We start from the raw sequence: 24,274 nt of genomic DNA, 5'->3' as shown, positions 1-24,274 counted from the left end.
GTGAGACTTTTGGTTCAACTACGTAAGTTCTCTTGGTTGGGTCTTGCTATTTCTCTTGGTAGAATGATAGGAAATGGCCTTCATGTCTTACCTTACTTCTTATGTCTTATAGGTTACTAACAACCCAAGTATCCCCTAGGGATTAGGTGATCTCTTGGAGGAAAGAAATCAACCTTGCTTCAAGGTTTTCCTATCATTTATGCTTGCTTCACCACTAGTGTCTTTACTCCCTTCATATACATCATGCCTCCAAAACCATCTTACTGTCTTTCAAGAGTGTGGAGGCTTCTTTATTAGGGTTGGATTTCTCCATTAGGTGTATTGATTTCATACTTTAGTGGATCTTGCTTAATGATCTCACCAAAATGTTTCAATCCCTCATTAGGCAACTAGGTCTCCAATTAGGCCTGCTAATCTAGTTTTGACAACCCCAAGATTAAACTAGAATCCCTTTTTGATGGTCTTTACGATTTTATAGGTCTCAAATTATGCTTAGATTTGCATATGTCCAAACCCAAAAGTGAGGGTTTGTAAGGGTTTCTAGGTCTACACAAACTAGTATTAAAGTAGGCTTTCAATACCCCTTCAAATGGATTGATCAATTCCTCCCATTGATCTTTCATACCCCTTAGAAAAAGTCCCCTAACACAATGCAAAGTCAATCTATGAAGTTCTATCCACTCCTGCAATTTCCAAACACATCTCTGTGTTAGCCACCTAGCCGGGTTGCTCTAGGACTAGGGCAAGCTAGTAAAATTACCAAACTACAATTTTAATCCTCCAACCAAAAATTGATTAATGTACATAGAGTCTACTCTCATTTCACACAAGGTCATAACTTTCTAACCATGGAAATTGAAGTTAGACCAAATTCTTCCCAAACTGCCTGGGTTTGTCCAAAGACTGGTAGAGTGTAAAAGAATTAGTTTTACCCTACTAAAAGTGATCAAAAGAACTTAAAAATATGCACAGAATCCTAAAAGTATCTAATCTAACTACTAAATGCAAGGAAATTCAAATCTCAATCCATATGATTGAGGATGTTCAATCTTGCATAGTTTTGTAGTAAAAAAATGCTCAACATTCAATTGCTCGAACTTGCAATCAACACATCCAACCGTACAAAATGGTTTGGATGGGCTTAAATAGCCATTCCACACCTGCCCCAACTAATTCTTGAGTGGTGGGAACCAACTGATCACCTTTTACATGATTTTGCAAAAGTTGCTAAAAAAGATGTCAAAGTTGCAAAATTGCAACTTGACAACTTTTGCAATTCCTAAGAAACTTTTGCATTCCACTTGTTTCCTTGCAACCAAAGGGTGTAAAAATATGTCAAATGGTATTCTAATGCTAAGTGGATCTATTCCAAGCCATTCTAGGCCTTTGACCAACATTTTTTACTTCTAAAATCAATTAGGTGAACTTGACAACTTTTCACCCAGGCAATGCAACTTTACATCTTTTTCTACAACTTTTGCATTTGACTTGGCAAACATATCAAGGTGCAGTTGGATATCACCTTGAGCTTCCATTGAGCTCTTCTTACATACCATGGCCCATCAAAGAGCCAAACACAACAAAATTTCAAGAGGACCTTGACAAGTCCTAGGGTGCTCCTGCACTATAGAACTACTATTAAAGGTAAACAAGATGATGATAATGATGATAATGCTAGTTAGGACCATTGTGAACACATTGGAGCTCATAGTTTTGTGGAGCAAATAAGATGTCTGAGACTCACTGCCTCTCCTCTTGGTTTTGATTCTCATTGCATGCTTAGGGGTTGCATTTCATAGTCATATTGTTTTACTCTCAAGACCATAACAATGTTCATGCTCTTGCATGTGACAATATTAAGTAACGATGGTCATAATCCATTAGTTGTCATTTTGTTTCTCTTCTGGCTTTTAGTGGTAGGACGATTGGTTAGCTAAAGTGTAGCAAGTTCCTTCAATTAACTCTTGCTATTTCTCTTGTTTGATTTGCTATTAAAGATAAATAAGATGCCAATAACAATGAAAATGATAGTTGGGAGTATATGTGAATACTTTGGACCTCATTGTCATATGAAGCAAACCAAATGACCGAGACACACTAGCTCTCCTCTTTTTTGTCGCTCTCATTGCATAGCGACCACATTTCATTATTGTGTTGTTTTATGCTTTGGACTGTATCACTATTTAAACTCTCATGTATAACAATATTTAGTGAGAAGGTCACAATCAACTAATTATTGTTTTGCTTCACCCATTGCTTTTAGTGGTGACATTATTGGTTGGTCGAACTTTGACAAGTTCATTTGGTTGGCTCTTGCTATTTCTCTTGTTTAAGTTGCTATTGAAGTAAACCAAACGATAGTAAAGATGGTAATGATAGTCGAGACCTCTATGCATACTTGAAAACTTGTCGTATGAAGCAAATAAGATGAGTAGGACCCACCTCCTTTCTTCTCTGCTATTGCTCTCATTGATTAACCACCTTTTATACTTGTGTTGTTTTATACTTCAAAATATAATACAATTTGAATTCTCAAATATAACTATTTCTACCTGCCATTGAACATCTAAACATTATCTTTTATTATCAATATATACATTCTTTAATTTGATTTGTCAAAAATTATATATAATATTTTTCTTCACGAACATTTTAGATTATATTTAATCAATCATCATAATAAAATGGTTAGAAAGTTAAAAAATAAAACACATTCAATAGATTTTTTTTAAAGATTATATTTAATCGATCATCATAATAAAATGGTTAAAGAGTTAAAATATTAAACACATTCAATAGTTTTTTTAACATTATTCATCTAAAAAGAGTTTGACTAATTTGCTCTATAAATTTAACATATCAACTTACAATAAATAAATGAATAATAACAAGCTGAAATCCACCGAAAGCCAATCTTATTGGGGAAGAATTCAACTGTCCTAAAAGACGAGACAAAGACGGTTTATTTCAATAGAAAAATTTCTTGGTGAATTGATGCTTTCTCAAATTGGACTAATTTATGGACGGAACGCCGCCAAGCTGACACATCACGACAATGACACCAACCAACTGTATGCCATTTCGATGGATAAATCAGCCAAGCTGCTGACGTGGAAAAAGAACGGTTGCTGTTGATAACGACTTCAGGCGTCTTTTGTAATTGAAAAAGTAAAAATTCTGCTGACATGGGCAAGTTTCCATTTTGCTGACGTGTCGGAACGTGACACTAACTACGTGCCAGACAACTGACAATTACGCATAGGCTGACGTGGACAAATAAATAAACCCTTTCCCACACAATTCCTGTCTAGAAAGCCTCACATACCTGCAAGTTTTCTTCCGCTTTGGGAGTCACGACGTTCGCGACATCCAAATAAATAAAACACGCCAATTTCATTTTAAAATTTTGAGTAGAACATAACGCCAGAGGACAGAGAATTTAACAGAGCGGGGCTGCGGAGAGTCGATCCCTTGAACTTTTGAACTGCAAGGCGAACCAGAGGAAACTGAAACCCTAGATCAAAGAAAGAAGTGCATCGTAAAATGGCTGCTTGTTGCAGAGAATAAGTAAAATGAGTTTGTATGGCTCTGTACAGGCAAGGGAACGGGTCTGTGCAGGTGGATAAGGAGAGGTCTGCTTCTGCATTTAGGGCCAACGCAAATGGAGGAAATTATAACAGCAATAATATTAGTAATGTTAACAATAATAACAATACGCTGAGGCATAAGCTAAATCATCGCGGCAGGAAGCTCAGCCGTTTTGGCCTGCCGCGGATTTCGCAGTGTTCCATTGGTGTTTTCCTCGTCATAATTTGCACTCTTGTTTTCATCACGCTTCTCGGAGGCAATTATCCTTCTGGTGATAGAGGTTCGAATCCCTTTTACAATTATGGCTTTGTTTCCTTTTAATTTTTTTTTTTTGTTTATTTTTACTTAATTTTTAAGCAATGTGAATTAAATGCTTCAAGCTTCCATGGTCCATACTACTTTCCAAAATCAAGGTTGCAACAGCTCAATTGATTCAGAAAGCGAACCGTTTAAGCTTTCAAAATCAGTATTTTTTTCTTGAACCGTTGTTGCGGCTTATCATTGCATCGTAAAGTATAATTCAAAATGCTTAAGCTTCCACAGCCCATTCATGTTTTTATAAATCAAGGTCGCAGCCAATCAGTAAGTATCAATGTGTGATCCGAAATGGTCGAGCTTTCGCGGTCCATAAATTTTTATTAAACCAGCGCTGTGACCTATCATTGTGTCGTAAGTTCTGATCTGAAACATCTGGTTTTCTAAATTTTACTTAGAGAGATTTGGTTTTGTTGATCCAAAGTATAAATATTTTTAAATTTACCTACATCAAACACTTAAAGCGTCGAAGTCCATGAAACATTCTCAAGATCAAGGTTGTGTCCTATCATTATATTTCTCATTTTTTTTTTTCCTATCATTGCCATTTTTTAGTTTTCTTAAATGATCTCCACAAGCATATAAGTTTTTACCTTTTAAAGGAGTTTTAAATTTTTGATTGCATTTCCACAGTGGACGATACTTTGATTTTTTGTAATTTTTCTAAGCCAGCTTCTATGTTCTTTAGTCTTTTCCAAAAATCATTGTGTTTTAAGATATCACAGTATGTTGAATTTTTTGATTGCATTTCCACGGCACATCATATCATCAAATAACATGTTGTGATTGAAATTGTTGACATCCTTAAATAATTATAGCTGATATTCATCTAAAAGTATTTTGAATTTTCTATAAATTCTTTATTGTTTTGGTAAGTGATAAGCAATGGCTATAAAACTCTGAAAGCCTCTACAGTACATAAGACTTTCATGGATCAAGGCTGCCGTCATATCAATACATCACAAAAGTGTGATCTAGAATGTTGGTTTTAGGAATTAATTTATATCCCGCTTCTATTTTCTTAGCTGTTTTCCTTAAATTCGTTAAGTGTTTTGAAAGTTCTATAATGTTTCAACAGCCTAATGTATGACTGAATCACCAAATTTGGTTTGAAAATTTAATTTAAACAAAAATGACTTGTAGCAAGTTTTTGTTTTGTTAAATATTTTCCATAATTCTCATGTTTTTATAGGTTTTTAGGTTTTTTAGTTTTTGTGGATTTTTTAGTTGGGATTCCACAGTTAACTTTTAATCAAGGACGCATCTCATTATCATGTCACAAATAGTAACCCAAATTGTTGATTTTCACGATTTACTAGGTTTTCAGGGTGTTTTAAAGTTGGCTTCTGAGATTGCCGTGTGTGTTTTAACTTTAAGGCATTTAAGTTCTTTCGACTTATCATTCCTCCATGAGTTATGGTGTGGAATGTTCATTTTGTTAATTTTTAACAGGATGTTACCATCCTTAAATTCATCAATGTTCTAGAGTATAGGAATGGATAATTTTTTTGACTTTGTGCTTCTTGGATCAATGTTTGGTTTTCAATTCCCCAAAATACTTTAAACACATCATTTTGTCACCAATTGTGATCTGAAACATTGACTCTCTAATTAATTTTTACCCTTTCTTCTCTTAGATTTCCTCTGAAGCAATTAATCTTCCCATTACAGAGGTTTTAGTCCCCTTCACTCTTATGCATTCTTTAAATTTTTTTTATGCCTGAATTATTTTTTTAAGCCATACATGTGAAGAACTGAAGCTCATGCGGCCTGTAATTGGAACACAAATATTTTGGATTAAAATTATAAAAGAAGCAAACAGACATTTGGGATTACATTCTGTGACTTGTTGAATTTACATTTTGATGACATTGCAGATTGTGAACAAGGATGTTGAATTTACATTTTGATCAAAGATCCCAAGCTTCTCCAGTACATAGATTTCTGAATTAAAATTCCTGGACAAAAATTTCTCACACAATTTCTTGAGACCAATGTAATTTTGGGATGCATCCCCCTATCGTTTCAGACCTTGTTCCCCCTTGGAGATGTTCTAGAGCTGGGTTGAAAATGTACCTAAAAAGTTAAAAACATCCCCTGGCTATCCCTAATTTGCAGATAATTTAGGAAACATCTGTGGGATGTCATTCGTTTTAAAGGAAATGGGAGGGCATGACTAGCCATCCCCTATGTCTTAGTCAAGAAAAATAAGGAAGTAAATTTATTACTAAAATTGTTCTTATTCTCTTCTTATTCTATAATATTGGGTAGTTTTAATAGAAAATGATGGCATCCTGATGTCTCCACTTAGCTCCTAAACATATTATATATATTGGCTGCTTGATAGCTACTTAAATGTTCGAATATTTGGAGGTATCCTAATTTCAAAATTTTCATATGACCACTTAATACAGCCAGTGTAATGCCGTATATAATATCAGAATGCAGTTTTGAATAAAATAAGTTATCTGTAAGAAGTTCCATCTAGTCTAGAATAGAAGCAGATACCGTAAAGTTTCAGTTGCACTAATTAGCAATTAGTATATTCCAAAGCTTGAAGACTAAGCACACCAAACCTTTTCTTGAAAGCAATCCACAAAGATGGGAGAGGCAATAGGTTAATTTTCTACCATCCAAGGATTCTGAAGTTTTGTTGTGATGTGCTTTAAGGTGTTTTCTTTCTGGGTCTGGTGTCTTCAAATTGATAGTTTGGCCTTCAGAGTGAATCTGGGAAGGCTTCCTGCATTTGTTGTCTGAATAAAGATCGTGTCTAGTGTGGGTAGGGATGCTGCCTTCTCTGAGTACTAAGTTGTAGAGTAGTATAAAGATGCTCCTGGGAAATAGTTAGATGTTTATATGCAAACTGCCATGTATGCTTGTGGCTCTGGTTTTAATGAATTTGCCATTGAAGATGTCATTTTTGCACTGGTTGGAAAGGTACAGATGTTGCTCTTGATGTTGACTAGTGACCAAAGAATCTAGCCTCTCTACTGTGGAGCACTTTGTCAATTGTTATAAATTCTCGTAGTTGATGATAGAGGTTATGTGGTTGCAACGAATGTGAGTTGACCTGATAGAATTGGTGGTTTGACTAAGATTTCCTGTTTGCCCGATCAAGGGAGAAGAATTTTAAAACTTTCTCCCCTGGCTTTGACTGCATCCATAGAAGCCAGCATAAGGAAATGTTGCATAATGTAGAGAGTTCACTGTACCTAGTGTGTGTTGCAGATGTTTGTATCCTTGGATAGAAAAGCCATTGAAGACAAGGTCAACAAACTACTACTTTGTGAGTGAAGTTCATGTCTCGTAGCTGCTACTTCTGACATCAAAGAGATTTAATCTTCAGCTGCATATAATGACTTTATTCTTCTAGGAATAATATCTGAAGCGTCCCTCCTTGCGGATGACAGTTGAAGGCCCTTCCTTCGGGAAAGCTCTACTTAGCGTCTTTTTTTCTCTCTGTCGTGGTACGGTGCCATTTGGTTGGCATGATCTTGTGGAGCAGATGTGCCCAGGTGTGGGATTTGTATGCAGTTGACATGAATATATTGGCGCAGATGCATGTGTTGCCCTTGTGTAGGTTGTGAGTAAGGTAGAGATATTGGAAAAGGAATTGGCAATTTTGTTGTTAAAGCTAATGCAATTTTTTGAAGTTGCCTGGCATGACTAAAGAGTGTGCTTGTGTAATTGTTTGTGAAGATCTATTTGAATCTACACTTGTGTAGATACATGTGAGGTCGTTTTGGTAGAAGCCTTCATGCTTGTGTGAAGGATCTTGACACAAAATGTGTGCACAGAACAATTGCAGCATTGAAGGTGTTGATGTAGAAGTGCGATTTCTTTGAAATTGCACATGAATCAAAATGTGTTTTTAAAATTCCCTCATAAATAGCTATCACATTAGAATTGTCCTTCTGTGCCTGGAATGTGCTATTAACAATATATAACTTTGATGTTTGACTAAGAACAATAGCATTGTCCAAAAAATAATTATTAAAATTTCATTTCAGATCTATGTAAATACAATTAAACCTTGAGGAGTTGAAGTCGCACAAATCCCACAAGTGATAGAATCATAAATTTTGTGGTGTTGGCTTATATTGTCTTAGAGCTCGACACACATAGTCTTATTGTTTACATTAATACATAGACCGTTAGTAGCAGTTGTTGTAGATGAATATTAGGTGCAGCACCAGATTTTGAATTTTCTACAATTTTGTCATTTTGTACTGTAGTTTGTGGCTCTTGGACTTTTTTTTCTAATAGTAAATAATATTTATGCACATTGTAATGAAAAAAATGTACTTTTATTAATTTTTGTATTTATCTCCTTGTGCAAACTCAGGCTCTAAACTTCTGTTTCAAGGTTCTATAATGTACTCGATGAATGCCTTTTTAATGTTATTTTATGACTATTTGAAATCTTCTATATTTTTCAATGGTCATCCCCTGCCATCCCCTCAAACATGGCCTCCCAAAAAATCCAGAGAAGAGGTTTGTTCCCTGCCATCCTTGTCTAGGAAACATGGTGTAACAGGCTTGAGACTCATCATTGTGTAATCAAGTTTGATCCAAAATATTGATCACCTTAAAATATTGATACGTAGTTTTATGTCTAGATTATCAAACGTTTACCATAAAATTTAAAGCATACTAGGTTTTTGGGGTGTTATAGTTTATGATAGAGTGCTTTTGGGTTTGCAATATGTGCGCCTTTAAGGCGGTTGAATTATTTTGAACCTGTTGTTGTCATCATTTTGGAATCAGACGCTCATTTTCCTTAAACTTCTTACCTACAAGTTTAACTGGACAACATGCATCAATTTTTTAGGTTTTCATGGTGTTTGAAACTTTCAATATATAGACTATGTTTTACTTGAGTTGGACACCCTTATAGATTTTATTTTGGTTTCATAGGTTGTCTTTGAATATTGATATGGTAATTATATATTTTTTCTTTAACCTTTGTTTACTTGTCTTGATTGAAGATTTTGGTCATAATTGTAAACATCTGCGTAATTTTTCCTACCATCACTATAGAATCTTGACAAGTGAAAAGAACATGCACTTTATCCTTTATTTTACTTGGATTGTACATGTTGCAGATTTTTCATTTCCAAGGTACCTTTGGTTTCATAATTCATCCAATGTTTTGTTGGTCAGGCACTTGTTGACTATCTTAAGTTATAATAGCAAATTTTTGTGGATAAAGTTATAATAGCAAATTTTTGTGGATATCTGTTCAATAATAATTTCATCATGTTGTGTGAGCAAGTTAATTACTATATGCTTCATCCACTGATTCATTTAAGCTGTTCTTTTAATCTATTTTTTAAGCTACGTTTCTTCATTTTAAGCTGTTCTTTTGTTTCATCTATGATGTAGTTGTCTGTGACTGCTTTGAATGTTTTTATGAGCCATAAGTGTGTCTTGTGTCATTAATATATTGAAGAAATTAGAACATGCTCTTTATATTGAATGTGTCTTTATGTTTAAACTATGGTCTAATTGTCTGTCAGCTTTTTTTCTCACTGTTGTAACTCTGATTTGAAGCTCATGTAATGCAATTTTTGAAATCAGTTAACACAATTTTTTGACTAAATTGAATCCTGATTGCAATATCACAATTTGATTGCTGTGGAAGATATCTCCTACTTATCAATTGATGGGCTTTGTAACGAATGGTTCATAAGGCATAACACTTGCTGAAGGCTTTGCTAACTGGGTTGCAAGTAGAGTATGTTTAATCATGGAGGAAACTTTGTAGTTAAGGGTGCTCAAGCTAGAATAGTTTGGGATGGGTGACCTCCCGAGAAATCCCAAAGCTTCCCCGCTGCGAGCATCACCTAGATGCAATGAGTGCTAACTGTTCTATTCATTTTCATGAGAGATGGGTTCACGTGAACCTTAACTCATGAATTATGTGTCAATGAGTTTGACTAAAAATACTACAAAGATGAATCCTGATAGCAATATCACAATTTGACTTGCTGTGGAAAATATCTCCTTATCAATTATTTAATCTGTAAATATCTGCATCTAATTCTGTTTCATATACCATTTAGCATGTACAAGCTGAAAGATAATATTTTTTGTATCTTTTACTTCAATTAGGTTACAGACCTTACACATTCATTATTGTGAAAGTGTTTTTCTGAATCATCTATGTTCTAATTGATTGTGAATAATATTGATGATTTGGTTCTAAAAGTAATGTAAAAAATTTAAAACAAATATCTATTATCAAAGACATTAAGTTTACACTGTCCATAATAATGTTGATGGTCATTGAGTTTGATTAAAAAATGCACAGTTATTCCAGAAGACTTCAATACACTATATCTATGATATTCTGAAATTCAATCTTTATATTTTGAAAATCTAGAAGCTAACGGGAGGCTTATTGCTTACATCACAACTGTAATGGTTGCGCTTAGAATGAATGTGATGCCCCCTTCTAGAGGAACACTCCAATCCCAGACAAGTGCTGGGGGTTGTATGCTAAAATCAGTGCACCTTCCTGTCCACTAATGGTTAATTCCTAATTTTGTTGCCGCTGTATACGCAACAAAATGTTTTTCCCTAAGCAGTCTATAGTATATACCATAGCCATTTACTAAGTTGACATGGTTAAGAAAGAAGATATAAGCCAATAGAATCAGGCAATATCAGAGAATAAAACTGATCAAGCAAGTGCCTTATCAGGTCACACAGAAGCCATAATATCCTTTAGTATTGTGAAAATTAGAAAAATTAGAGTACTGGAGAGAAAAGGACTGTTTTAAACAAAATTTTCTTTCAAAGCAAAAGCTGAAGCCCCCAAGATGATCTTATTCGAATTAATGATCATACATGTATTCAAACTTCAAATACACTACACTAGATCCATTATCAGTCTTGGTTTAGTGTCCTTCCAGGAGTGTGAATGATCAAAATTTCTCCTTGAACGAACTCAGAAAATTGTTGCTAATGCCAGTGGCATATCATGGATTGTTCAGTGTCATCATTCCTATTAATATCTTTTCGAAATGAAACAGACTAATGTTCTGGTGATTCACAATAAGGCTAGGTTCTCACAGACTAATGTTCTGGTGATTCACAATAAGGCTAGGTTCCCATACAGCTGCTAAGCTTATCTTGGCTAGCAACTGTTCAATTTTTTCAGCAGCTATTGTGGAGCAGGCGGTCCAATGCTTATGAAATTTGGCTGCTTATTTTTTGAATAATTATATAAAAAACTATTTAAAAATAAAATCATTAATAAAAAGTGATTGAGAAAAAAAAATGAAGACAAATAAAAGAAGGGAAAACAAATTGTGAAGACATGTGTTGTTTTTCCCAATTAACAGTGGCTGCTTATTTCCAGGCCCCTCTTTTTTTTCAATGCCTATTTTCATTTTTTAAGCAGTTGCTGCTCCACTAAAATAGAAGAAGATTCTATTTTATCCTTTTCCCATCATTTAAAATATGCATGGGAACACTATAGCTGCTTAAATTAAGCGGAAATTTGAGTTAAGCAGCCGCATGGGGACAAGGGGTAAGCTTCTCTAATTTCAAGGACTTCTTCCATAAAAAAACGAGAAGTATAAACATGATTTACTGGTTTATTTACTGAATGCTGTGGTCTGAATGGATGATTCCTGATGGTGATACGATCTTGTCAGTCTCACGACATCTCTTAGTTACCAATTTTTCATCGATACATTTATCCAACTCAAATGCTTCTCTTTTGATTCTGTGATCAAGCTGTGGATTTTAGTACACTTCAACCTCTCTTTCAGACATGTTGGATTATTATTCTAGGGCTTTGGCTATCGATTTCTATTTCTCCAATTCTGAGTTTCTTTTTTCTACTTGCCATAAAAACTACATCTTGCCATGCCACTTCTGGGTTTTTCTCTTGGGTTCATATCTGAGTATCAAAATTACATATCCCTTCTGCAAACATTTTTAATCTATTTATTTGGCATTTTAAGTATCAATTTATGCTTTTCTGATGAGCCGTGTTCCCACGATTTACAGGTGAGCAGGATGCTTCTGAAGATGGAGACCTTTATTATCAGGTACTTAATGTTTTTGTCTAATTATTTCTTTTTGAGGTTTCAGCTTTGTAGGACTCTAGTTCTTGGGTGTACTCAGAGCCATAGAGGATATAATCTCAATGCAGATAGAAGGGGAAGATTTATCAAGTGTATAATTTTGTGAAAGCTTTTGAAAGGTGGTTTTCAGAGTATGTAGTTATGCATAAATTTTATTGTTTTAGCAGGCACATTTATCTCACTTTTCATTCTGGAAATCAAGAGGACAAGATCGTTCCTTGACATCCACAGATGAGCATAAATTGGGCTCAGGTTAGGTTCATTAATCCTTTTCTAAGGGTGTTTTAAGATAGGGTATGACTAATAGTTGATTTATTTATCATTTGTTGAGATTAATTGTCTGTATATCAGTATCATTAGCCTAACTAAAATTTGATTGTTTATAGTTCTAGTTGTTTGTTTGAGTCCTGAGCTATGGTTCATGACTTCAAATATATTGACGACACATGATTTGGTTCAATGTTTCCCCTGAATAAATATATCTGACTTTATGATAGGAAGCAATAAATTTACGGAGCAGGCGGGGGTGACAAAACATAAAGAAGATAAAGTTGATAGTAATAGCAATAAAGATTCCAAAATTCTTCACTTTGGTCAGGGCTCCGCTGGTTCAGGCCGGGACTCCAGATACTGGGATAGAGACGATAGGAGAAGGGATGGCGAGTACAATGAAGATGATTCTGATTTCCTAAATACAGATTTTAATACTTCTCAAAATGAAATTAGTCAGGACAAAGAGAGGAATGACCTAGGTTATGAGAGAAAGAATAAACAAGACAATGATAAGATAGAAGCAGAGCATTTAATGCATCAGGAGGAAAATGCCAAGTCTACTAGAATGGCAGTTGATCATGATTTTGGGGATGGAGGATTGTACAATGAAAAAGGGCGAGATGAACTCAAATTGTATGAAGAAAAATATGAAGCAGCACTGAAACATGAGCTTGATGTTGATAGAACAGAAAAAGAAAAAGATACAGATGGCTCAAACAAGGAGCTTGGCAAAGTTGGAACTTCCAATGGAGGGAAAGAGAGAAAGGACCTGTTAGATGATAACAGGCATAGTGAGAGTAGAAATACAAAGGGTGATTCAACACAAGAACAAGTTGATTTAGATGATGAGTATGATGATGGATTTGATGATGATGATATGCGTGCTGAAGAAAATGAGGTTCTCAGCAATGAACATGATATTCATAAGATTGGAGACAACCCGAGTGAGAAGGCAAGGCATTATGATCAGAAGGGTACAATTGAGAACAATAAGAACACAGATGGAAAGAAGACGAGCTTAAAAGATCATCAAGATGGGCAAAATAGAGTTCTTGACAATCATTTTGAAAAGGAATCTTCTCTATTGTTACGTGGTTTTCACCAAGATAAAGTGAAGGGAACCATAGTAATCAATCCGCAGTTGGAGGATTCTTCTAGGAAAGCACATAGTGATAAAAAGAAGTCAAGCTTGAAAAGACGAACTAAAAGTCACAAGCATTCAAGTAAGTTTTTTAGTTTAAATGCTTTTCATGTTTTGATGCTTGCAAAAGATAATCTTGCTGGCCAATTTTTTTTTCATATTAGTAAATAAGGAGATTTAGGTATAACTGCATGTTTTACATTAATATATTTTGCTTTTCTTGTCCATATAAATTGTAAAAGGATAGATCTCCTCATGCAGGTTATGCCTGCAATATTTAAATATCCTTGATAGTGTCAATGTTATTGATTTTTCTGGTTCAAGAAGAATGTATTTCATAATAAAATTGTTACCTGATGCTCTTATGTTTTTATCTTGCATTTTGTATTTTGGGAAAAAATAATTATTCCAAATTCAATAATGCTGCAACATCAACTTAATTGATGATAATGGTAACAACCACATAATCTGGAAAATGCCTGAAATTTTCACACCTGAGGTTAGCCTCCTCTGCTAGCACATTTTGAGAAAATAAGTTTATATAATGCTGAATGCTAGCTAATATTGAAATGCCATTCACTTTGTGGAAGATGGACTACCAGAATTCAGAGGCATTATTATTGTCAGAAAGAAAGCAGTTCTCAATTAATTCTTTTTCAGTGGGTTTATTGGATACAAAAATTTCACACAGTGAGTTCAGTTGAAGTGAAAAAGAGTTCACAATAAAGAAAACATGTACCGTGGAAGGCCTTATGTCATGCAATTTCTGTATCATATCTGAGGAACACAAACACACTCCTTATTTTTTCTGATTACTTCCAATCTCCCAATGCCAACTATTATTTGTATGCCATTTTAAATCTTCCATCACTCCTAGTGAATTCATTCTCTTGTGAGCACTCAGACCAATGCTACCAGTCCTTGTACCTACAAATTGCTTCTCATCCATGTTCATTTTCTCTGTAAACACGTGCAAAAGTGGTTTGTTGTCACATTATGTTGTCCAAAACTGGTTTACAATATATTTTCATGTCAACTTTTTACATATTTTAAGCAAGGGGCTTTCCCTTTTCCCTATTTCTAATGTCCCCTATTGGGATTTACTTGATTTACCCTTGAATTCTAAAACAGGGTTTGGATTGCACTTGGAAATGGCGATTTACATTGTCTCTGTAATGTTCCTACAAGGGGCGGCAAATCCTCAATGTTTAACACACCCCACAATGCATTTAAATTGGATTTAGGAACAGTTAATGTTTCATAATACTTTTGACAGTTTAAGCCGCAACTGGTTACTTCTCTCCTGATCATCAATACTAAGGAGGGAAGGGAATTACTTGTCATAGGGCGTGTAGAAACCAATCTTTAAATAGACTTCCTCAAGGCTTCAGAACTCCATCCATATTCCAGCTTGGGATTCACATACCCTGGCAGGACTTACGCTTCCTCTCCCTAACAAAATCAACCTATCCTTTTATGGGGCAATAGCAAGTGATTAAGGATTGGGCTATATGTATATATATTATAATTTCACTATTATTAACAGATATAAAATGCTACAGCATATATAATATATATTAACAGATATTATTAATAGATATAAATGCTCCATGAGGATGTATCCCTTGAGCTTTTACCCCCATTCGTGTGCTGTTGATGGTACAGGGACGACATTTTGAAGTACCCTGCCCATCCTTAGTTTGTGCAAAATTCAGTAAAGGTTTCTAAGATGGCTCTCAGAGCGGCTGGGGACTGTTGGACGTCCTTGGGGCTGCTAGGGGTCTCCTATGTGTCCCCTAGGCATCCCCTAGGGCCCAGGCCTATTTTGGTAGGCCAGTTTGAAGAGCACATTTTTTAATCTGAAAACAAATCTGTTTGTGCCCACAAGGACATCCAAAGCACATTAAATTATACTGAAGCCTAATCTAAGTATAAAATAACCAAAAAGAAGGGAAAAAATGAAGAGTAGCAAGAGAAAAACGAACATTTGATCAAGGAGTGAACATAAGTTGAAAGAAGAGGTTAGGGATTCAAACTTACTTGATTTAGACTGTCATGAATCTGTAATTATACATATATTAATAACACATTATTACTAATCAAATATATCAATTAATATTATAATCAATGTAATTAATCAATAGTTTATCAACCAACATGTATAGAATATTAATGCAATCAGATTTCCACAATCCATAAGAATTTTGAGTATAAGAATTTTTAGTGTAGCAATTTCTAAACATCAAATGTTTCGGATTACACTCCGTGATCCATCATTAGGATGGTTGCAATAAAGTGTAAGAATAATAATAGATATAGATAGTAGCAAACTAGACTAACTCAAAAGATAAAAAGGAGGTTGAGAGAGAAAGGAGCACACAAAATGAGGAGAAAAAAGGGAAGGGAGAGAGAAATGAAGAGGAAAAAAAAAAAGAAAACATTTTCTTTGTCCTCTTTACTTTCTATTTTGTGTTTATTTATTGCTCTTTATATTTCGCTTGTTTTTTCTTCTCCTCTTATTTGTTTGTCATTTTGGTTTGTTTTTAAAATAATGTTAGATATCGTATATTTTTAAATTTTTTAGTTTACTTTTTGTACTTAATTTATTCTTAGTTTTTGTTTCTCCTTTTATTCAATTATGTCAGGACCTCTTCCCATTTCTTGTCTTTCTCTTCATTTTTTTCTCCCTTTCCTTTTTTCTCCTCGTTTTGTGTGCTCCTTTCTCTGGCCCCCTTGTTTTTATCTTATGATGGATCACTGAGTGTGATCTGAAATGTTGATGTTACAAAAATTGCTACACAATCCAATCCAGAAGCTTATACTAAAATGTATCGAATAATCAATACTATATATATAAATATGTATTGATATAATATTACTAGTCAATATATCGATCATATTAATATGATCAATAATAAATATTACTATTATTGAAGTAGCTCATTAACTGATGAATACTAATAATAATTAATTCATATATTAATTTCATTGAATAAGCTTATTGATCGATGAATACAAGCAGTGCTTTGAAGTCATATGGTTGACTATGAACTGTCGACTCAACAACTGCTCACGACCCATGGTGAAACATCAACATCCACTTTCCCCTCACGGGGATATATTATATATATGCAAACAAGGAGCACGGAGAAAATATGGAAGAATACATGGAGAAAATACTATGATAAGTGATCAAAGAACAGAGTAATAAGAAATGACAAACTATTTGAACAGCATTGCAGACCAAAATGGGATATAAAGTGATCATTATATAGATCACAATAATAAGTATGTTGATGGTCATTGCAGTTAGGATAAACAAAGACAGAACTGGAAGCGAGCAGACAAGACAACATTGATATTAAGTAAAAATAAATGCACATTGGCAGTCCTTGATCTTGTAACGAATAAGATAGCAATCAACTCTTACGTCTTCCTATTGTATATCCATTTTTGATCAAACTGGAAGACGTCAATGGTCTTTGAGAAGGATATGACAAACACAACATTGTAATAAGGGAATGCATACAGCGTGTCCATCTTATTTTTTCAGTTGACAACAGAAGATTAGGATAAAAGGAAAAGATACAGAGCAGTATCAGTTCTACAGGATAAATATATAAATAAATAAATTAAAATGTACTCCTTTAACAGTCAGGCATCATTAACAAGCACCAGCTAATGCATTTATAAATATATAAATCCTTATCAGATATGTATAGAAACCTGAAACTCCTGTTAAGCATAGTTAATATATATACCATCAGATATGCATGCTAAAACTTATTATTAGTTTGAGTATCTGAGAAGGGAGATCAAAGATGTATTCTGGGAGAGACTGGGTAAATTCCAGCCAATAGGTTATTCCCAAAATGTTGGGGATCAGCGACCCTGACCAGCATTGTCCAAAGAAAGGCTTAAGGGTGTGATCTGTAAACTTTTAGGGAAAGCCTATTGAGGATTGGTGTCTAAGTAATCTAATTACATCCAAAGCATCCTTCCTACACTAAATAATAATACGGTTAGCATCGGTCTCTTATTCGATTCATAAATTACATATAGTTATTTGACTTACATTATAATAGCATGAGTTGAATAAGTTATAAGAAATTCAATTCGATATATATTATGTTTAGGTTAATTTATGTTGAACTGGTCTAAATTACCAGGGGACGTTCTTAAACCTAGCATCTGGTTATTATGGACAGCTATATATTATTATATTTTTGCAGTTCTTTGTCTATTGTTTACAATTTATGTCATTTTATGGTTGAAACTTGGAGCCTTTCAGCATTTTTGTTTTACTTTGAATATGATATGTATGCTTACTGACAATGAAAGTTTCTACAATGATGAATCACTTTTCCAAATCCTTCCAAACGTATTAAGCTTTTATAGTATCCATGATGAATGCTTTATTAATGAACGTTATGATATGTATATTATTATATTTTTTCAGTTCTTTGTCTATTGTTTATAACTTATGTCATTTATGGTTGAAACTTAGAGCCTTTTGGCATAATTGTTATAATTTGAATATGATATGTATGCTCATTGACAATGAAAGTTTCTACAATGCTGAATCACCTTTCCAAATCCTTCCAAATGTATTAAGCTTTTAGAGTATCCATGACAAATGCTTTATTAGTGAATTTTATGATATGTATATATGAATATTTTCTCAATTTTAAAAAATTCTCTATTTTTCAATAGCGCCTCCTGCTGTCCCCTAAAAAACGTTCCAAAGTGATGGAAGTTTGTCCCACCTTCCCTTGATGTCCTCTTCCTGGAAACTTTATGGAACGCACACACATACGATCAGCCCCCTATTCCTAATAGAATTCAGATGTAACAGTATTAAATTTATAGATTACTTGCAGCATACTAAGTTTCTGTCACACGTAGTTTGCCAGAAATATAATGTGATTTATCTCCTTTGATGAGCACCAATTATAAATAATAATTCTGCTTCCATCCTTTATTTGGGTGGTGATGATTGTCTTGTTATGTCATATGTTACGAATGATGAAGCATGATGCAAAAAGACCTGTCTAAGACAGAGGTCGGGCCTACAACTCTTTTTTTTTGGTACAAAAGGTGCCATGAGATTTTTTTGGGGAGCTGCAAGATTATTTGGAATCTTTTCCTTCAAAATATGAGTTTTGCCTTTTTAGGCCTCTAAATTTGAGTGTGTGAAAATGGGGTGGGGGGAAATTGCCCCACCAACTTAGGAGAAATATTTGCCACTTGTGAAAGATCTCTACATTTTATTCCCACCAAAACCAAATGGTTAGAAGGAAAATACATTTTTTATTCTTTTAATACTTCATTAATTAAACATTCCTTAAATTTAGGAGCTGAAATTTAAGCTGAAATCTAGTATAATATTCATGGGACCAGGGATATTTAAATATTCCTAAAAAACTCTCAGTGGCCACAGCCCTATTTTATGGAAAGCCCCCTCCATGGGACCCTAGCCTCGTGTCTATTCATTATTGCTTCCTATTTGTGTACTTATTGCACCTTTCATTTTATAATTGGATAACTAATTTAATTGTCTTTCCAAGTAATAGATGCTGGCATTATCTTCACATCAATGATTTGTTATTGATTAGTCTATCCTGCTTGATGGTTTTTACTAATCATAAATCAGTCAGATCTTCTCAAAAACTGGCATCATAAATTCTTTAACTTATGATTTAGTATAAGCCAAGTCGCAGATAATATTAAATCTTAATCACTGTTAACTCCCATCGATCTCTTATTGACTATTACTAAGCCTTGTCTTTTAACAGTTGCTGTGCCATAATTCAGTTATTGGATGGCATCGATCAGTGGCTTCCTTGATCACTGATAACAAAATCGATACTTTGTGGTATGCTTATTACTATTCATCAATCCTTCAACAATATTAATTGCTACACACACCTAGATTTGGTAATCAATATGTTTCCATTTAATGATTGGGACTTACGCAGATATGGAGAAACTTATAACATTTAACCGATGATAGCCATTGCATTCAGTGTCTGATTTCTCCTCTTTCTCTTAGTTGATCTGTGTAATTATGGAGACATTATCACTGTTCTTCAATTGCTATAAAAGGAGTTTTTAATTATAGTCCCTGTTCGCAAGACCTCTGCTCTTGTTGTCTTCAATTATTAATCAGTTGTTTAGGAGTATGATGCATTTATTGTCATGCTGATACATATGATACTTCCGTGAGTGTCTTAATTGTTATTCTCTTTTACTAATCATAAATCAGTGAGATCTTCTCAAAAACTGGCATCATAAATTCTTTAACTTATGATTTAGTATAAGCGAAGTTGCAGATAATATTAAATCTTAATCACTGTTAACTCCCATCGATCTCTTATTGACTATTACTAAGCCTTGTCTTTTAACAGTTGCTGTGCCATAATTCAGTTGTTGGATGGCATCGTTCAGTGGCTTCCTTGGTCACTGATAACAAAATTGATACTTTGTGGTGTGCTTATTAGTATTCATCAATACTTCAACAATATTAATTGCTACACAAACCTAGATTTGGTAATCGATATGTTTCCATGCTTTTGTTGATATGCCTTTTAATGATTGGGACTTATGCAGATATGGAGAAAACTTATAACGTTTAACTGATGATAGCCTTTGGAGTTAGTGTCTGATTTCTCCTCTTTCTCTTAGTCGATCTGTGTAATAATGGAGACATTATCACTGTTCTTCAATTGCTATAAAAGGAGTTGTTAATTATAGTCCCTGTTCGGAAGACCCCTCATCTTGTTGTCTTCAATTATTAATCAGTTGTTTAGGAGTATGATGCATTTATTGTCATGCTGATACTTATATGATGCTTCCGTCAATGTCTGAATTGTTATTCTCTTTTACTAATCATAAATCAGTGAGATCTTCTCAAAAACTGGCATCATAAATTCTTTAACTTATGATTTAGTATAAGCCAAGTCGCAGATAATATTAAATCTTAATCACTGTTAACTCCCATTGATCTCTTATTGACTATTACTAAGCATTGTCTTTTAACAGTTGTTGGATGGCATCGATCAGTGACGTCGTTGATCACTGATAACAAAATCAATACTTTGTGGTGTGCTCATTAGTATTCATCAATACTTCAACAATATTAATTGCTACACTCCTAGATTTGGTAATCGATATGTTTCCATGCTTTTGTCGATATGCCTTTTAATGATTGGGACTTATGCAGATGTGGAGAAAACTTATAATGTTTAACCGATGATAGCCATTGGAGACAGTGTCTGATTTCTCCTCATTCTCTTAGTCGATCTGTGTAATAATGGAGACATAATCACTGTTCTTCAATTGGTATAAAAGGAGTTGTTAATTATAGTCCCTGTTCGCAAGACCCCTCATCTTGTTGTCTTCAATTATTAATCAGTTGTTTAGGAGTATGATGCATTTATTGTCATGCTGATACATATGATGCTTCCATCATTGTCTTAATTGTTATTCTCTTTTACTAATCATAAATCAGTCAGATCTTCTCAAAAAATGGCATCATAAATTCTTTAACTTATGATTTAGTATAAGCCAAGTCGCAGATAATATTAAATCTTAATCACTCTTAACTCCCATCGATCTCTTATTGACTATTACTAAGCCTTGTCTTTTAACAGTTGCTGTGCCATAATTCAGTTGTTGGATGGCATCGATCAGTGGCTTCCTTGATCACTGATAACAAAATCGATACTTTGTGGTGTACTTATTAGTATTCATCAATACTTCAACAATATTAATTGCTACACACACCTAGATTTGGTAATTGATATGTTTCCATGCTTTTGTCGATATGCCTTTTAATGATTGGGACTTACGCAGATATGGAGAAAACTTATAACGTTTAACCGATGATAGCCTTTGGAGTCAGTGTCTGATTTCTCCTCTTTCTCTTAGTCGATCTGTGTAATTATGGAGACATAATCAGTGTTCTTCAATTCATATAAAAGAAGTTGTTAATTATAGTTCCTGTTCACAAGACCCCTCATCTTGTTGTCTTAAATTATTAATCAGTTGTTTAGGAGTATGATGCATTTATTGTCATGCTGATACTTATTATGCTTCCGTCAATGTCTTAATTGTTATTCTCTTTTACTAATCATAAATCAGTCAGATCTTCTCAAAAACTGGCATCGTAAATTCTTTAACTTATGATTTAGTATAAGCCAAGTCTTAGATAATATTAAATCTTAATCACTGTTAACTCCCACCGATCTCTTATTTACTATTACTAAGCTTTGTCTTTTAACAGTTGGAAGGCATCGATCAGTGGCTTCCTTGATCACTGATAACAAAATTGATACTTTGTGGTGTGCTTATTAGTACTCATCAATACTTCAACAATATTAATTGCTACACTCCTAGATTTGGTAATCGATAAGTTTCCATACTTTTGTCAATATGCCTTTTAATGATTGGGACCTACGCAGATATGGAGAAAACTTATAACGTTTAACTGATGATAGCCATTGGAGTCAGTGTCTGATTTCTCCTCTTTCTCTTAGTCGATCTATGTAATTATGGAGACATAATCACTGTTCTTCAATTGCTATAAAAGGAGTTGTTAATTATAGTCCCTGTTCGCAAGACCCCTCATCTTGTTATCTTCAATTATTAATCAGTTGTTTAGGAGTATGATGCATTTATTGTCATGCTGATACATATGATGCTTCCATCAGTGTCTTAATTGTTATTCCTTTTTACTAATCATAAATCAGTCAGATCTTCTCAAAAAATGGCATCATAAATTCTTTAACTTATGATTTAGTATAAGCCAAGTCGCAGATAATATTAAATCTTAATCACTGTTAACTCCCAGCGATCTCTTATTGACTATTACTAAGCCTTGTCTTTTAACAGTTGCTGTGCCATAATTCAGTTGTTGGATGGCATCGATCAGTGGCTTCCTTGATCAGTGATAACAAAATCGATACTTTGTGGTGTGCTTATTAGTATTCATCAATACTTCAACAATATTAATTGCTACACACACCTAGATTTGGTAATCGATATGTTTCCATGCTTTTGTCGATATGCCTTTTAATGATTGGGACTTACGCAGATATGGAGAAAACTTATAATGTTTAACCAATGATAGCCTTTGGAGTCAGTGTCTGATTTCTCTTCTTTCTCTTAGTCGATCTGTGTAATTATGGAGACATAATCACTGTTTTTCAATTGCTATAAAAGGAGTTGTTAATTATAGTCCCTCTTTGCAAGATCCCTCATCTTGTTGTCTTCAATTATTAATCAGTTGTTTAGGAGTATGATGCATTTATTGTCATGCTGATACTTATGATGCTTCTGTCAATGTCTTAATTGTTCTTCTCTTTTACTAATCATAAATCAGTGAGATCTTCTCAAAAACTGGCATCATAAATTCTTTATTTTATGATTTTGTATAAGCGAAGTTGCAGATAATATTAAATCTTAATCACTGTTAACTCTCATCGATCTCTTATTGACTATTACTAAGCCTTGTCTTTTAACAGTTGTTGGATGGCATCGATCAGTGGCTTCCTTGATCACTGATAACAAAATTGATACTTTGTGGTGTGCTTATTAGTATTCATCAATACTTCTACAATATTAATTGCTATACTCCTAGATTTGGTAATCGATATCTTTCCATGCTTTTATCGATATGCCTTTTAATGATTGGGACTTACACAGATATGGAGAAAACTTATAATGTTTAACCGATGATAGCCATTGCAGTCAGTGTCTGATTTCTCCTCTTTCTCTTAGTTGATCTGTGTAATTATGGAGACATAATCACTGTTCTTCAATTGCTATAAAAGGAGTTGTTACTTATAGTCCCTGTTCGCAAGACCCCTCATCTTGTTGTCTTCAATTATTAATCAGTTGTTTAGGAGTATGATGCATTTATTGTCATGCTGATACTTATGATGCTTTCGTCAGTGTCTTAATTGTTGTTCTCTTTTACTAATCATAAATCAGTCGGATCTTCTCAAAAACTGGCATCATAAATTCTTTAACTTATGATTTAGTATAAGCCAAGTCTTAGATAATATTAAATCTTTATCACTGTTAACTCCCATCGATCTCTTATTGACTATTACTAAGCCTTGTCTTTCAACAGTTGCTGTGCCATAATTGAGTTGTTGGATGGCATCGATCAGTGGCTTCCTTGATCACTGATAACAAAATTGATACTTTGTGGTGTGCTTATTAGTATTCATCAATACTTCTACAATATTAGTTGCTATACACACCTAGATTTGGTAATTGATATGTTTCCATGCTTTTGTCGATATGCCTTTTAATGATTGGGACTTACGCAGATATGGAGAAAACTTATAACGTTTAACCGATGATAGCCATTGTAGTCAGTGTCTGATTTCTCCTCTTTGTCTTAGTCGATCTTTGTAATTATGGAGACATAATCACTGTTCCTCAATTGTTATAAAAGGAGTTGTTAATTATAGTCCCTGTTCGCAAGACCCCTCATTTTGTTGTCTTCAATTATTAATCAGTTGTTTAGGAGTATGATGCATTTATTGTCATGCTGATACTTATGATGCTTCCGTCAGTGTCTTAATTGTTATTCTTTTTTACTAATCATAAATCAGTCAGATCTTCTCAAAAACTGGCATCATAAATTCTTCAACTTATGATTTAGTATAAGCCAAATTGCAGATAATATTAAATCTTAATCACTGTTAACTCCCATCAATCTCTTATGGACTATTACTAAGCCTTGTCTTTTAACAGTTGCTGTGCCATAATTCAGTTGTTGGATGGCATCGATCAGTGGCTTCCTTGATCACTGATAACAAAATCGATACTTTGTGGTGTGCTTATT

The 24,274-nt window shown here is 34.0% G+C and overlaps 1 protein-coding gene across 7 annotated transcripts in view; it reads left to right on the top strand.

The window, feature by feature from the left end:
• The first annotated feature begins 3,341 nt into the window (after nt 1-3,341).
• LOC149554371 (uncharacterized) overlaps nt 3,342-24,274 on the top strand; it is a 39,375-nt gene continuing 18,442 nt past the window's right edge. For 4 of the 7 annotated variants that reach the window (XR_016364353.1, XR_016364352.1, XM_089828453.1 and 1 more), the window contains exons 1-4: nt 3,342-3,868; nt 11,926-11,966; nt 12,167-12,254; nt 12,500-13,498. Coding sequence is in view for 4 of the 7 variants with exons in the window: in XM_089828453.1 (XP_089684579.1) it covers nt 3,583-3,868; nt 11,926-11,966; nt 12,167-12,254; nt 12,500-13,498 (1,414 nt within the window). In the remaining 3 variants the exon portion in view is untranslated. The remainder of the gene's footprint in view (nt 3,869-11,925; nt 11,967-12,166; nt 12,255-12,499; nt 13,499-24,274) is intronic. The other 3 variants (XR_016364354.1, XM_089828455.1, XM_089828454.1) reach the window with 1 other exon arrangement.

This window comes from Cupressus sempervirens, chromosome 5 (assembly GCF_028749045.1).
Source record: "Cupressus sempervirens isolate cs-2001-9-10 chromosome 5, ASM2874904v1, whole genome shotgun sequence".
NCBI classification, from domain to species: Eukaryota; Viridiplantae; Streptophyta; class Pinopsida; order Cupressales; family Cupressaceae; genus Cupressus; species Cupressus sempervirens.
Note: the sequence above shows the minus strand (reverse complement) of the source record. Positions and strands in the feature narration are given on the sequence as shown.